The sequence below is a fragment of the Benincasa hispida genome, chromosome 12, assembly GCF_009727055.1.
Source record: "Benincasa hispida cultivar B227 chromosome 12, ASM972705v1, whole genome shotgun sequence".
Taxonomy (NCBI): domain Eukaryota; kingdom Viridiplantae; phylum Streptophyta; class Magnoliopsida; order Cucurbitales; family Cucurbitaceae; genus Benincasa; species Benincasa hispida.
Genome location: NC_052360.1, coordinates 19,034,705 through 19,049,015, shown reverse-complemented (window position 1 = coordinate 19,049,015; position 14,311 = coordinate 19,034,705). Strand labels below are relative to the sequence as shown.

The window sequence follows — 14,311 nt, the reverse complement described above, 5'->3', positions numbered from 1 at the left end:
GCCTTAATTTATTTATTTTTAGTTTAAAAATCATAGAAGCAGGAAACCAAACACGTCAATCTTTGAGATGATAATAGTTTCAAAAAATATTATTTTGTAATGATTCTCAAATAAAAGCTCAAACTAAAGTAAAAAGGTTTAACATCTTTTAAATATGAAGTAGACAATTATACGATGTAATGTTTATTTTTCATGAAATTTAAGGTTTATATGATAAAAGTTGGTTTTTTTTCCTCCTTTTTAACAATATGTGGAGTAAGGGAATTGAACCTGTAACTTTGAGATTAATAGTAGAAGCACTAATTCAGCCAAGTTATGTTCATTTTGACTTGTATTAGTCAAATTAACATAGTTCAACTAGCAAAGATATTGACATCACATGTATTTTTTTTTTTTTTTTTTTTTAAGTTGGCTCAAAGACCCTTAACATCAGTAGGCATAGCCCTTCCAGCTGAAATATGGACTGCCAAATTTGTAGACCTAGTAATTTATTTTAACAAGGTGTTAGCAATTTTCTAAATGTGGTTGAATGAAATTCTGCCATTTTTGTTTCAATAGTAGCATTTATATAAAAACTGTTCTTTGTTTCAGATTAATTTGATTCTTTATCCACGTTGTAAGGAATTTTTTTTACTGCCCTTTTTCATTTTGGTATTTCTTGACCTTGGAGGAAGTAATACCTTTTTCTTGAACTCAACCAAAAGGGGTGCATAAAAATAAATTTGGGCAACCTTTTATGTCCTCGTTAGTAATAATAAGTAGCATGTCTACTTCCTAGTTAACATAATCAATAAATCGTATGAAAAGCGAAACATATTTAAATACGTTCTCAAAAAGCTAGTAAACATGGCTTAGTTAAAAAGAACGAAGGCATCACTTTCACAATACATACGTATATACTCTTTTTTTCACTATTATTGTTTGATGAGCAGGCAAAGTCCCAAAACAATGCCTTCTCTTTTAATCTCTGGCTTACGATGACAACACATTTTAATTCAATTTTAACCAATGAACTCGTCATCATACCTGAGTTGAATCAATTTTAACCAATGAACTCGTCATCATACATGATATGAACCATACCATCAACAATAATTCAAATTTTAGACCAAGGAACTTCTATCTCAAGAACTTTAACCTTAATTTTGTTGCTAAGATTTTCATATCAAGACGGTATTCACATACATCAATTAAGCTTACTGAAAGCAGTAATAAGGATATACATAGAGTGAAATTTACTAAAATTCCTACTGTATTTTTAGATATATAACAAAGAAAAACACATTTTTAGATATATATATATATAGTCCTCAGTACAATTTTTCATTAGCACGAGTAATGTATAAGATTTTCCTCTTAAACTCAGTCTTTGTTAAACACAGCCACAATTGAAACAAGTACATTGCATAAACGTTGAGTAAGTTTTAGAAATGATGAGAATTGAGCAAAAGGAAGAGGAAGACTAATAAAACAGTGATCATCAATGATAACCGAGTTTAGTAAGTCACTTGGCATCAAAGAAAGGTGCTCGGTTTTTTGCACTCGGGATCATACATTCATTCACATCCCTTAAAATAAAAGGGAAATGAACAAGGACTGACCTAATTTGTTCTCTGAACAGTGAAAGAGTTCACGCTGTTGAATTTAATGCACATTTTTCCTCTGCCAAAATGCAAGCTCTAGTATTTTAAGAAGACTTAGTTGGTTTTCTTGAATGGACGTTCAACTATGAAACAGAAGAAGACAATACATGCTATTGCCTATGATCGGGGCGATAGGGTGGTGGTGGTGTCTGGTGTAAACCACTGGGGCTTGGCATCATACCATGCTGTGGTGGCATTGTCCCTGATGGCATGTAACCAGGATTGTGCATGGGCATGGAGTACGGCACAGCAGGACCGCCCGAACCCCAACCTGAAGATTGCTGAGGCTGCTGCTCTGCGGAAGGACCATACTGATTTCCGTTGTATTGATGGGTGGAAGGACCCATCATTTGATGTGGTTGCTGCCCCACAACAGGCGGTTGAGAATTCACCATAGGAGGATTATTGGGAATTGTATAGTCTCGACTTCGGTCATTATTCACCTACAATCACATCAAACTAGACATTTAGGAACATTCATCTTTTATACAATCAAAGGGTTTGAACTAAACGATCGGAGGGTCTAACATCAATATGCAGGATTAATCAATATCTCCAACATTTTTTTTTATAAATACACAACATTAGAAAAATATATATCTATTAATCTCAATATAAATATGGTTACTGATATAACAAGATCTATAGCTTGAGTTTTAATATAAATAGTTTTGATAAGAATATCTTTATTTACATAAATATCTGTTGAAAGATATTTTATCATTATATTTATAAACTTGAAATCCCAATATCAGCGAATATAGTAAAAAAATTAAGTCACCATAAAAAGGAGCAGTGCAGTTGATAATAAATAAAACTATAATAATAAATAAAACACCATAAAAAGGAGCAATGCAGTTGATAACGAGGCCACAAAGAACCCAATATGAAGTAAAAACAATCATCCTCTGTAAAGAAACATTTAGCTTATAATTGCTCTTGGACAACTCACCAAAAGAGTAAAGTTTTTATTACCTTGATACTCAAATCAGTATGGCGTGAATATGAGATGTGAAGCTTGCAAAACCCTCCATCATAAATACAATGTCCCTCCAGGGCTTCCTTGGCAACTACCGCAGTCTGAACATCTGCCCACACGTGGTATATTACTGATTACCATGCTTATTGAAATAATATGAATGAATATTGAAAATTTGAACCATATCAAATACGTTGCTGTGTTCACAGATTTTAAATTAAAAAGAATCCTTTTTTAACTTATAAATGATGTAGTTCCTATCGTGTTATAAAGGGTACAAAATATGCTAACATTTACACCCAACAGTGAGATTAGTGTCGGCACGAGTTTAGTTAAAGTGAATTACCTGGATATTGAATCAAGGCCTGGACTCCCCCATTCTTATCAAACATGGCAATCTTTTGGACAGGTCCAAATGCAGAAAAAACCTACCAGTAGAAAAAGAAATGATTAGCATAATAAAATAATTTGCAGAGAATTATAAGATATGAATAAGTAGCCAATCAACATGTATACATATGTGTGTGTGCACATATATACGCTTCCGAAGTCACAGACAGAACCATTATAAAATTGCTGTTTTGCAATACCATGTGCAAAACCTCCAAGGTGACTGCATACTGCATATTCTCAATGGAGGCAAGAAGAACATTACTCTCTGGTTCAAGTTTCTTTCCATCCAAACCCACGGTGAACTGCAAAGGTGACTGACGGCAAATTCAATCAATGGATGAAAAGGATTTAGAAAAGTAACATAAGAAACAAGGTGATAAGAAGAAATGCCAAGAATTGTACTGATAAGCCAGCACTTTGGTCAAAAGTATATCATTTGAAGCTTTATTTTTATTAATTTATTGGACTACATTTGATGCTTTTTCTGTATCACATGCGAGTAGGATGAATGGAAAGGAGAATTCATGAGCACAACTTAACAACATGCCACCTAATGCATTCCTTACCTGACCACTTCCATCTATGGCTGACGGAGCAACAGGAAGATAAGGATTAGTGTAGTCCCTGAAATCAAATACTATCAGAAAGTAGAGCAGGAAAAGGAGAGTGATAAAATAGACAAGGTACTTAACAGGGGAAATTTATCTTAGATATTGTGAAATGTTCAACCGAGTAAAAATAACACATTCATAGAAAAATAGATGCAGAAAGTTGGGAAAACCTGCTTCGGTGGCTCTGAAATTTCACAGTCAGATCAGTATGGGCAGAGTAAGTAATTCTAAGGGACATGGTCCAACGTGATCAGGAAGCAGATACCTGCAAGCAAAAAATAATTGATGATACATGTGAAAAAAGAATAATGACATACAAGAATCTAAAACTTAGTATCTTTTTAAAGAAAGCTCGAATACTGCTGGCAATGGAATGAAAAATTTTCAGTCCATATTCTACAATGGCTTAAACTACTATGAACAAAAATAATCATAGACAGACACCAAGCTCGTGCATGTGCACCTCTTCTACTGCTATATACTCCATAAAAGAGGGCAAAAAACCATGTGTAACATTCAATACAATTGTCACCTAGGGATGCTTCTCCCATCCAAGGCATTCTTAGCAGATGAGGCAGTCTCAGCATCCGAAAATTGCACCAACGCCTAAAATGTTCACATCAATATATGATGAGATTTTATCCAAGCTCAGAAGAAACAATAGTGCAATTACCACTAAGATTATAGATATTCACGGACCTGAAATCCAGCTGTTTTCTCAAAGGTAGTAATCTTATGCACAAACCCAAAGGCAGAAAAGACCTGGCATATTATTGAATAACCTTCAGAATGCAATCAAACAAAATGATATCACACCATTTATCACATTTTCAGTATATCCCAACACCTATTAAATGACTACTATCATGTGAATTATTTACAATCATAACCAAAGCAAACCTACCTAAATCTCCAAATATAGACCAAGTAGGATGTCTAAATGGAATAGCTACAACTAATTAACATTAAACATTTAAATTGCAAACTCTACTACAAAAAACTGAGTTAAAACAATAGGAGTTTATTATTGCAATAGCAACGCTACTGCCAGGAACAAGAGTAAAAGGAGAACCAACCTATGGCATATATTAGACAACAAAGACACAAGCTTGTAAACTTTTTTCAAGAGTAAAATGGAACTTATACATCAAATAAAAGGAAAGATTAGAACACATAATGGTATTTGGCAATCAAACATCAAGAAGTACATTTCAACTCCTCTATGAGGGAAGATATGATAAAGCAAAAAACAAAATTCAGAACAAGTCAATAACACCAGACTCTCTCACTTGAGAAAGAGCAGCTATTGGTTTGAAATCAATAACCAGCATAGTTGTCATCTATCCTAAAAATAATCATAAATGAAATAAGCTGTAAAATATTAGTTGAATGCCTCTGCAAATTTAACATTCATCCTATAATTTTAATAAGGGAAGGCAAAGTCACCCCAAAAAATTTAGATGCTAAGCCATAAGGAATATCATGTTATTAATCTTCCAACTAAATTTTCAAATGTTCGTCCATTAGGGCAGAATACTTTTATAATGAACAGATAATCCAAAATTTAGTATAAAAAAATCCTACCCTCTGAATCTAATGACTGGATGTAGACAGCAGTATCACTGACACAACATGCAGAGATGATAGGGAGAAGGATGCACAAGAGAGCAGAAATGATAATATCCTAAACTGTGAAAGGTAGGAGGAAGTTGAGGAAGAAGAGAAGGGAAGAGAGAGGTAGTGTTAAGGAAAGGAGAAAGGAGACAAACACACATGTGCTCTTTCTCCCGATGCACTAAGCTGCCATCAAAGATATTGCCTTGACAAGGGCCTGCTGATTCATTTACATTCACGTCAAACAAAAGCTTTTGAAACATGACAAACTATAACCTAATCACTATAATTTAATCTTAGTGCCACAGAGGTTCACCTTCAACTGCAACAAGAATGTACTACAATCTGCTTACCAAGTGCAAAACATCAATGCTGACAAGGCGTGCATCAGTGCCTTCAATTGTTACCAAAAGCACATTTCCAGGAACATCAGCTGTAGTTTTATTGTTCACAATTTCTTGACGGTTAGAATACTGCAGATAAACAGTTTTTCCTCTCACTTGAGCAGGCTCAGAGGAAGATGCATAATATGATATCATTGCAATAGCTTGATTTATGTCTGCCTGTGATATTAAACTTGGTCAAATATTTATCAATAATGAGTAGCTAGTGCGGTCCATTGAAGATGGAAAACAATATATTAAAAAATACTGCACTTACAAACTCAATAAAAGCTTGATTTCTGTTAGCTCCAACATTACACTTTGTATTCACGACTTTTCCAAATGGCTTTCCCAGTTCAATCAGTTCCTCCTCGGTACATTCCCAAGGTAAATTCCTCAAGTGAAGAACCTTTGATGGTGGTTGGGTGTAACGGAACTGTGGCTGACTAGAAACTGACGCCATTTTGCCAACTTAAAGGAGAACACTGCAAAATTATGGGCAGCCTTATTACAATTAAAACCTCAAATTTAGTACACAAAGTTAAACACAGTACTCCACGCTCATCAACTTATAATTCCGTGTCACCACCAACAAATGTACACCATGAAATCCTAACTTCTGAATTGATGTGAACAATAATTCATTGTCATTAATTGAGGTGCAAGAGACGGAATAAATTTTCATACAGAAACAAAGACCAGATAGTAAAAGGGGGTTTCTCATATGGTAGTTGTTTGACTTTAATCTGCATTTTCTATCTCTGGCTTCTTCCACTTCCTACTTATTTGTAAATTCAAAGCACAAACCGATCCACCAAACGATAGAGAAAGCAAGATCGCCAATTAAGATCAACACATACAAACAATTAGAGCAGTTCACAACCCATTATCAAGTAAGCACCAGAGAAATCAATCCAACAATTCACGCAACATCGCAATGCCAATTATCGTCCTCATAATTACAACAAAAAATTCTTAGGTGCATAATCACACAAGAAACTATCGAGTACCATCAATAACGAAAAGAAAACAAGAGACACAAAACAATCCGTGAAGAAACAGGCATGCAGATCGAAAACCTCAAAGCGCAAATCGAGAGGGAAAAATAAACCATCCGAGGTCGAAATACCTACAAATCGAGGGGGGGAAGGGAATAACGATACGCAAGGAGATCGAGATTGCGAAGCAGAATACCTAAGATTATGAAAGATAAACCCTCGGGAAAGCAAGGAATTGGTGAGGCTATGGAAGTTAGGGTTTCACAGAGAGCTGGAAAGGGAGAAGCTTTCGATGGGCTTCTGCAGCATAATCTAAAACGATTGAAATATATGTTTTTCTTTTATTTTTCTTCTTGCCTTTCCACCGGATAAATGGCCTCCTTTTATAGGGGGTAAAATGGTCCTACGATTTTGGATATGATAAGGAGTTTCTTATTATTATTATTTTTTTAATATATATGCACCTGTTATGAATAATATAGATATTGAGAAAATATAATACAATATAATAAAAAGTAAATAAAATAATAAATAGTAGATTTCTTCACTTTCTCCCCTCTTTTTGGATTGATTATGTGTGTCGGTTGACTTTTTGATCATTAATCTCAAATTAATTAATTTTAATTAATTAATTAATTAATATTTTGATGATAACAAACTTGATTTTGTTTACTAATAATTTATTATTTTGAATAGTCCATGGCGTAGAGTTCGGAACAACAATTCCGAGCATCTTGAATCACCCAAATCAAAGTTCAAATGAAAAGGAAGCATAAAAGAAAATATGTGAAATGGTATATAGCGAATTAATCATCAAATTAGACCAATTAAAGCTTGCCACATGGGAATTTTAATTTGCAATTGGTGGATTTTTGTTTTTATTGAAAGAAAAGAAAATGAAAAGAAATTGATTTTGTAAAAAAAAAAAAAAGATTTATGTCCTTGGTTTGACCACCATCTCATCCCATCCTTAATCGGGGACCAAATTTGTGTCCTCGGTTTGACCACCATCCCCGGTCAAACCAAGGATTCCCTACCCCGATCGAGGTGGGTACCCGTGAGGATTTTTGCCAACCCTATTCTCGACTAGCCTCATGAATTGCAAGAATTTCAACATGATTTGAGGAAGTGACTATTATGGTTTGTTTCACAAATCACCATGATATAGCAGTTCCTCCACATGTGAATAGATAACTTGTTTGAGATCTAGCTTTGTGTGGATCAGATAAATATCTAAAATCTGCATAACCAACCAGATCAAAATTCAATTTATTTGAATAAAACAAAACTGTGTTGATCGTTCCTCGGAGATAACAAAGTATATGCTTAACTTTATTCCAATGTCTTTTTGTTGGACAATAACTATATCTAGCTAATGAATTTACTATATTTAGTCTTGTATTATTAGCAAGATACATAAGTGCACCAATTGCACTAAGATATGGTACTTCATGACTAAGTAGTTCTTCATTATCGTCTCGAGATCAAAATATATCTTTCTTCACATCTAGAGAACGAACTTCCATTGGAATGTTCAATGGATGTGCTTTGTCCATATAGAACATTTTCAAAACTTTTCCTATATAAGTTAACTGACGAACAAATATTCCACCCGCTAAATTCTCAATTTGTAAATCAAGGCAAAATTTTGTTTTTCTAAGATCGCTCATCTCAAATTATTTCTTAAGATATTCTATTGCCTTTAGAAGCTCTTCATGAGTCCAATTATATTTAAGTCATCAACATATACAGTTATAATAGCAAAACCTAATTTTGATTTATTTATAAAAATACATGGACATGTTGGATTGTTTTGATATCATTTTTTCAACAAATATCCACTCAGACGATTGTACCACATTCGTCCTATATAACTTTATTGAATACAATTCCCAGGAATTTGATTTATATGTTTCAGGTACTTTAAATCCTTATGGGATTCTCATACAAATATCATTATCAAGAGATCCATATAAATATGTTGTGACTACATCCATAAGATACATGTCCAGATTTTCATACCCAGTCAAACCAATTAAATATCTTAAATAATTGCATCTATCATTGAAGAACACGTCTCTTCATAATCAATACCAAGTCTTTATGAAAAATCTTTTGCAACTAGTTTGCTTTGTATCTTGTGACCACATTATTTTCATTTCTTTTCCTCACAAATACTCATTTGTATCCCATAGGTTTGACACCTTCTAGTGTTTGGACTATTGGTAAAAAAGCTTGACATTTTGAAAGTGAGTTTAATTTTGCCTTAATTGCTTCTTTCCACTGAAGCTAATATTTTCTATGTCAACATTCTTCAACAGATTTTTGTTCAGAATCCTCATTTTTAGATATAATATCAAGTGCAACATCATATGCAAAAATGTTGTTAATAACTACATGAGTTCGGTTCCATCTTTTTTCCTGTCATGACATAGTTTATTGAAATATCATTGTTATCTTTAGGTATTCCACCTTCCTCATTAGTCATGTCATGAATTTCTTCGTGGGTATTTACATCTTCAACCAAGTATTCTCGACTATTTATTATCTTTCCTTTTCTAGGATTTTTATCTTTGGAACCCATTGGTCTACCACACTTCTAGCGTGTTGTAGATTCATTGGTGACAACTTTTGTGTTGGGATATCAATTTTCGATGGAACATTTGCAGTTGGTAAATATAACCTAGTTACTTTCTTTGCATCTACAAATGCATCTAGTAACTGATTTGTTATATTTTGTAAATGAATTATCTTTTGCACTCAAAGTTCAAACTGATCTATATAGGATCTAAATGAGACAATAATTATACATTCCATGTAATTTCTTTTTCCAATTTTTAATTTCTCTCCCAATATTGGAAAATTTGTCTCATTAAAATGACAATCAACAAATCGTGCGGTAAATACATCACCCATCAGGGGTTCAAGATATTTAATAATTGATGGGGAATCGTATCCAATATATATTCCTAACCTCATTCGAGAACCCATCTTAGTGTGTTGTAGTTAAACAATTTGAACATATACTGCACATCCAAAAATTCTCATATGGAAATATTTGACTCATAACTATAAGCTAATTGTAATGGCGAGTACTTATAATAAGATACTAGCCTAATGCGTACAAGTGACATTGCATGCAAAATAGGATATCCTCATACAAATGTAGGAAGATTAGCTCTCTTAAGAAATAGTCTAGCAATTAACTGCAAACATTTGATTAATGATTCTACTCAACCATTTTATGTACAAATATAAGCTACAGAATGTTCAACACTTATTGGACATACAATAATTATAAAAAACTTGGGATGTAAATTCACTAGCATTATCAAGACGAATGGTTTTAACTGTATAATCTTAACATAATTATTTGAGCAAGTAATCTTACAAATACAAGATTTGGACTCGATATTAACACATGTATGACCATTTACTGGATGCGTCTATTAATACCATAAAATATCTAAATGGTCCACTTGGTGGGTTAATAGGTCTACATATATCACCATGCATTCGTTATAACACATGCAGGTGATTCACTCCCCACTTTGACTGCAATGGTCTAATCATTAATTTTCCTCGAGAGCAAGCATCACATGATAATTTATCAGGTTGAAGAAACTTTTGGCTCTTCAATGGTGTCCATTTAAATTCTGAATAATTCTTCTCATCATTATAAATCCTGGATGACCTAATTCGTCATGTCAAATTGTAAATATGTCTAAATTCATGAACTTGTAGGGGTTGATGCCCTATACTCTCGTTGGGTCCTATAGTTTGTAAATACTTGTATTGAACAAACGTTTGTGATGTAATAATATGAGATATTTTCTTCACTATTGTCTATGAAATAGAAGATGTTTTATTTTCTTTACCACAAACTAATAAACTAAGGTCTCTGATTGTCATTATAACTTAAGCATGTATGTGGAGACATACAAGTGGAGTGATATTTTTTTCACTATTGTCTATGAAACAGGAGATGTTTTATTTGCTTTACCACAAACCAATAAACTAAGATCTCTGGTTGTCATTGTAACTTAAGCATGTATGTGGAGACATACAAGTGGATCGTGCCTTAAGTGATAACCAAAATGGTATGTAGTATATGGATATAGGAGGGAAACATATCCTGATGACACTACGGATGCAACCCGCTTTGTAGATTGTTACAAGTGTTGTGACGTGCTACAGATGGTCTGATCTTGATCATTCACGTGGATACATGCGAGCAGGGACGTCCTGTACAAAGGAGTTTGTATAAGACCGGACCACGAAGTGTTTAGTCTCGTTATATAACGTCGTTCATGATAGAGACTTCACTTCACTAGAATGACCATAAGTAACATGACCTTAATCCTGAGTGAGTTGGGAACTTCTGCCTTTGAGGACGGTCCTTTGATTTGCATGGATACGAGTGACCAGATCATCGACTCAAACCTACTTTAGGAATTCTTCTGATTGGGAAGCTGGGAACTCAGCTACACAAGCTGGAATTCATTCCTTCCCTGGAGTAGGGGTAAGTAGATAGATTGCTCCTTTAAAGACTGATTTTGAGGCTTGAACGATGTGGCGCCACACACCTTCCCATGGCCTGAAAGGTGTCCACTCATAATAGGACTATGATGTATTGTTCATTAGAGGGATCAGTGGTACTTAAGAAGTTAGATGTAACTACAACGGCAAAACGGTAAATTGGCCTAGTTGTACTTACGAGCAAATGTTGAGGGTTATCGTACTGTTGACTGGTAGAAATATATTTGTGGTGAGAAGAGTGCAGTTGTCGGTCTTTAGTGGAGTATCTGGCAGTTAATGAATGGTGGATCTCGTGGCTAAAGAGTTTAATCAGCTATTCACGTACCGTTTGAGCTTCAAGCTATAGGTCCATAAGGTCCCCTTAGTAGCTCAATGGATTCAAGTTGAGAAGCAGTTTTTGGGTCAGTTTTGAAGTGTTTAAATTGACAAGAGGTAGTTTTGATTATTAATAATGAATTATGATTAAATGGTTCAGTTTATAATTAATATAGGTTAACATGATGTATGAGATACATTAATTGGAGGAATTTGATATAAATATGATTTATATCAAGCAAAGGAGAAAATGACTATAGTTTAAATGTTGCATATGATGTGATATTAAAACTATAGGTTATAAATATAATATGATAAGTTAGTTATTATATTTATTTATAATTAAACAATTACGAGATAATTGTTGGTAGTTTTCTCCATAACCGTGTGTGAAAGTGGGAGGTTTTATTTGGTTTTCATAACTGAAGGATAAAATGAAAAATGTTTTCATTTTGGAATGGAATCGCATTATCGCTTTATTGTCTGAACACTGCCTATTGTTTAGCTCACGAGAGCCTACATGACAGCCTTAAGTGTTTCCTAACCGATCATGTACACGCGTTGTTTCCTAAATGATCGTGTTGTTTTTACTAAGCGATCGTGCGCCTGAGCGAGATTCACTAAACGATCGTCTAAACGTTCATACCCGTTTTACTAAATGACCGTGCACCTTTTCTAAACGATCAAGCACAAGTCTATATGATAAACACAAACCTCTCCCACTTGCTTGGTCATTGGATACGATCGTTGTTTCCTCCGTCCCTCTACCAAATCCAACAAAGCCCACACCTCTTGGATTCTCACTTCGAGAATACCAAGGTCATTAAGTGGTAGTGTCTGAGAGGCTGCTTGTCGTGGAAAATATTATTCGTTTGTTGAGTGACAGCGAGAGATTTGGGTAAACGATTGGCTTGGCGTTCTAAGCGACAACGAGAGGTGCTGGTCCAAGAATCCACAAGAGCGAAAGAAAGGTAGAAGATGAGTTCTTCAAAAGGTATTCTCTCGTTCCTTTGTATTTAATTTATCAAAGCATGTCATAATTTGTTTTGAAATGCATAACTAGCTTGTATGTTTGTGAATGCTTGTAATTCTGTCACAATGAATTTGGAACGATCTTACTTCCGCTCATAGTTTCTCTTTGATAAGAGTTCATTCAATTGGTATCAGAGTCAGGTTCTGATATTCCAAATCCATTGATGTATAGAACAACATTTACATTCTTGGTGGGTGAAGCACGTCTACATTCTGTTTGAGTGTTAAATATGTTTGTGGATGTGGATTGACGGAGTTTTCTAGGATGGTTGCCTCGAGTTATTTAATTCTTTTACATTTAAAGTTAATTGTAAGGGCCCCTGTGTTTTTGGGCGTATTAACTTGCTGTCGAGTCTGTAATTCAAAATGTTTGAGTTAGTATGAGTCGTTCGTGATAAAGCTTCAAGGTAAGAAGTTCAACTGTACTTTGAGGAAGAAGAAGACCAAACGTTGGTCAGATCGTGTAAACAATGGGTGTAAGCGATCATTGAGTATGTGATACTCGGCAACAAGGTAGACGCGCATGCACTAAACGATCATGTAGCTCAATAAGCTTTATTGCCTAGTCACTGACTACACAATCATGTATTAAAAGTTACTTAAGTGCTTGTTCTATGGTCGTCTAGACGATTATGCTTCATAGCAACGTCATGTCTAAAGGATCGTTTAGACTTGTGCGTTTAATGTTAGTGCACTAAACGATTGAGTACCTCATGCTTCATCGCATTGTAAATGGTACTTGATCCTAGCTAAACGATCGTGGTTACTCTGATAGTTTACTAAACGATCAGGGAGGCTTCACCCGGGCGCCCGGACCTGGTTCACCTGTGAACTGGTTTGCTCAATGGATTAATGTAATAGATAGAATTTAATTTTCGATTTTTTAGGCTAAATCATCCCGGTCCATTAGTTTTGTGAATGTACATAAGATGTATGTTTTATTATATATCATATAGTATGCCATATAGTTAAAATCCCACCTTAGGTTATGCATTAGTCATGTATCATCTCTATATTATAAGTGATATAGTAGTTTGTATAGCTTAAATTACATAAGAGCATGCTCATGCATCATATAATATAAGAGTTATATTTATGCATGCATTAAGCATAGACATGCATCATCTTTATATTATAAGTGTTATAGTATAAGGGTGTATGGAAGCATGTTTGCTTAGTTCATTACTAAGTATATAAAAGTTATATATAGTAATGAATGGACATTGTATGAAGCATGACATATAGGTTAAATTTATAAGAGTTATAAATACCTAGTTATGTATGGCAATGTGGATGGGTTTTGGTTATTTCTTTTATAAGGTTTATAAGGAAAATTAAAACCAAAATCAATAAGAAAGACATGCATGCGAACTTAGGCTTGAATCATGGTTTTAAAAGTGTTTTAAAACTTGGTGGAGATAGACCTAAGACCACGGTTCTAATGAGATTAGCAACCTAAGGCTTAATTATTTAATCAGTTTAATAGGATTAAATTTACTAAAAAAAGATTAAATATGTAGCAAATCTATTTATAAGGGACCTTTTGTCTAAGGCGGGTTCTGTCTAGGCTGGGGTACTTAAGTTAACAAAAGCGGAACACCCCTACTTGGGAACCTACCTGGAAAAGTGAATTAGATAGATTTGATGCATGCATACAAATTTAAGGACAGTCCGTTAAAGAGTTTAATGGGACTACTTGAACTTGTTTTAAGGACATAATTTAAGGACATAATTAATGAACCCCTAGGTAAAACATTCAGTGAGAGGTACTTGGGGTAGATGATATTTCATTTAAATCTCTTCG

General features: G+C 34.3%; 1 protein-coding gene across 1 annotated transcript; it reads right to left on the bottom strand.

The window, feature by feature from the left end:
- Window positions 1-1,336: 1,336 nt before the first annotated feature.
- On the bottom strand, window positions 1,337-6,974 carry LOC120067317 (polypyrimidine tract-binding protein homolog 2). Its single transcript, XM_039018878.1, is given in 12 exon segments — window positions 1,337-2,086; window positions 2,619-2,731; window positions 2,969-3,050; window positions 3,213-3,317; window positions 3,582-3,639; window positions 3,797-3,860; window positions 3,863-3,891; window positions 4,159-4,232; window positions 4,326-4,388; window positions 5,594-5,803; window positions 5,901-6,108; window positions 6,818-6,974. Coding segments are annotated over 11 exon segments (1,317 nt in total). The 5' UTR covers window positions 6,087-6,108; window positions 6,818-6,974; the 3' UTR covers window positions 1,337-1,753.
- Between the last annotated feature and the right edge of the window lie 7,337 nt (window positions 6,975-14,311).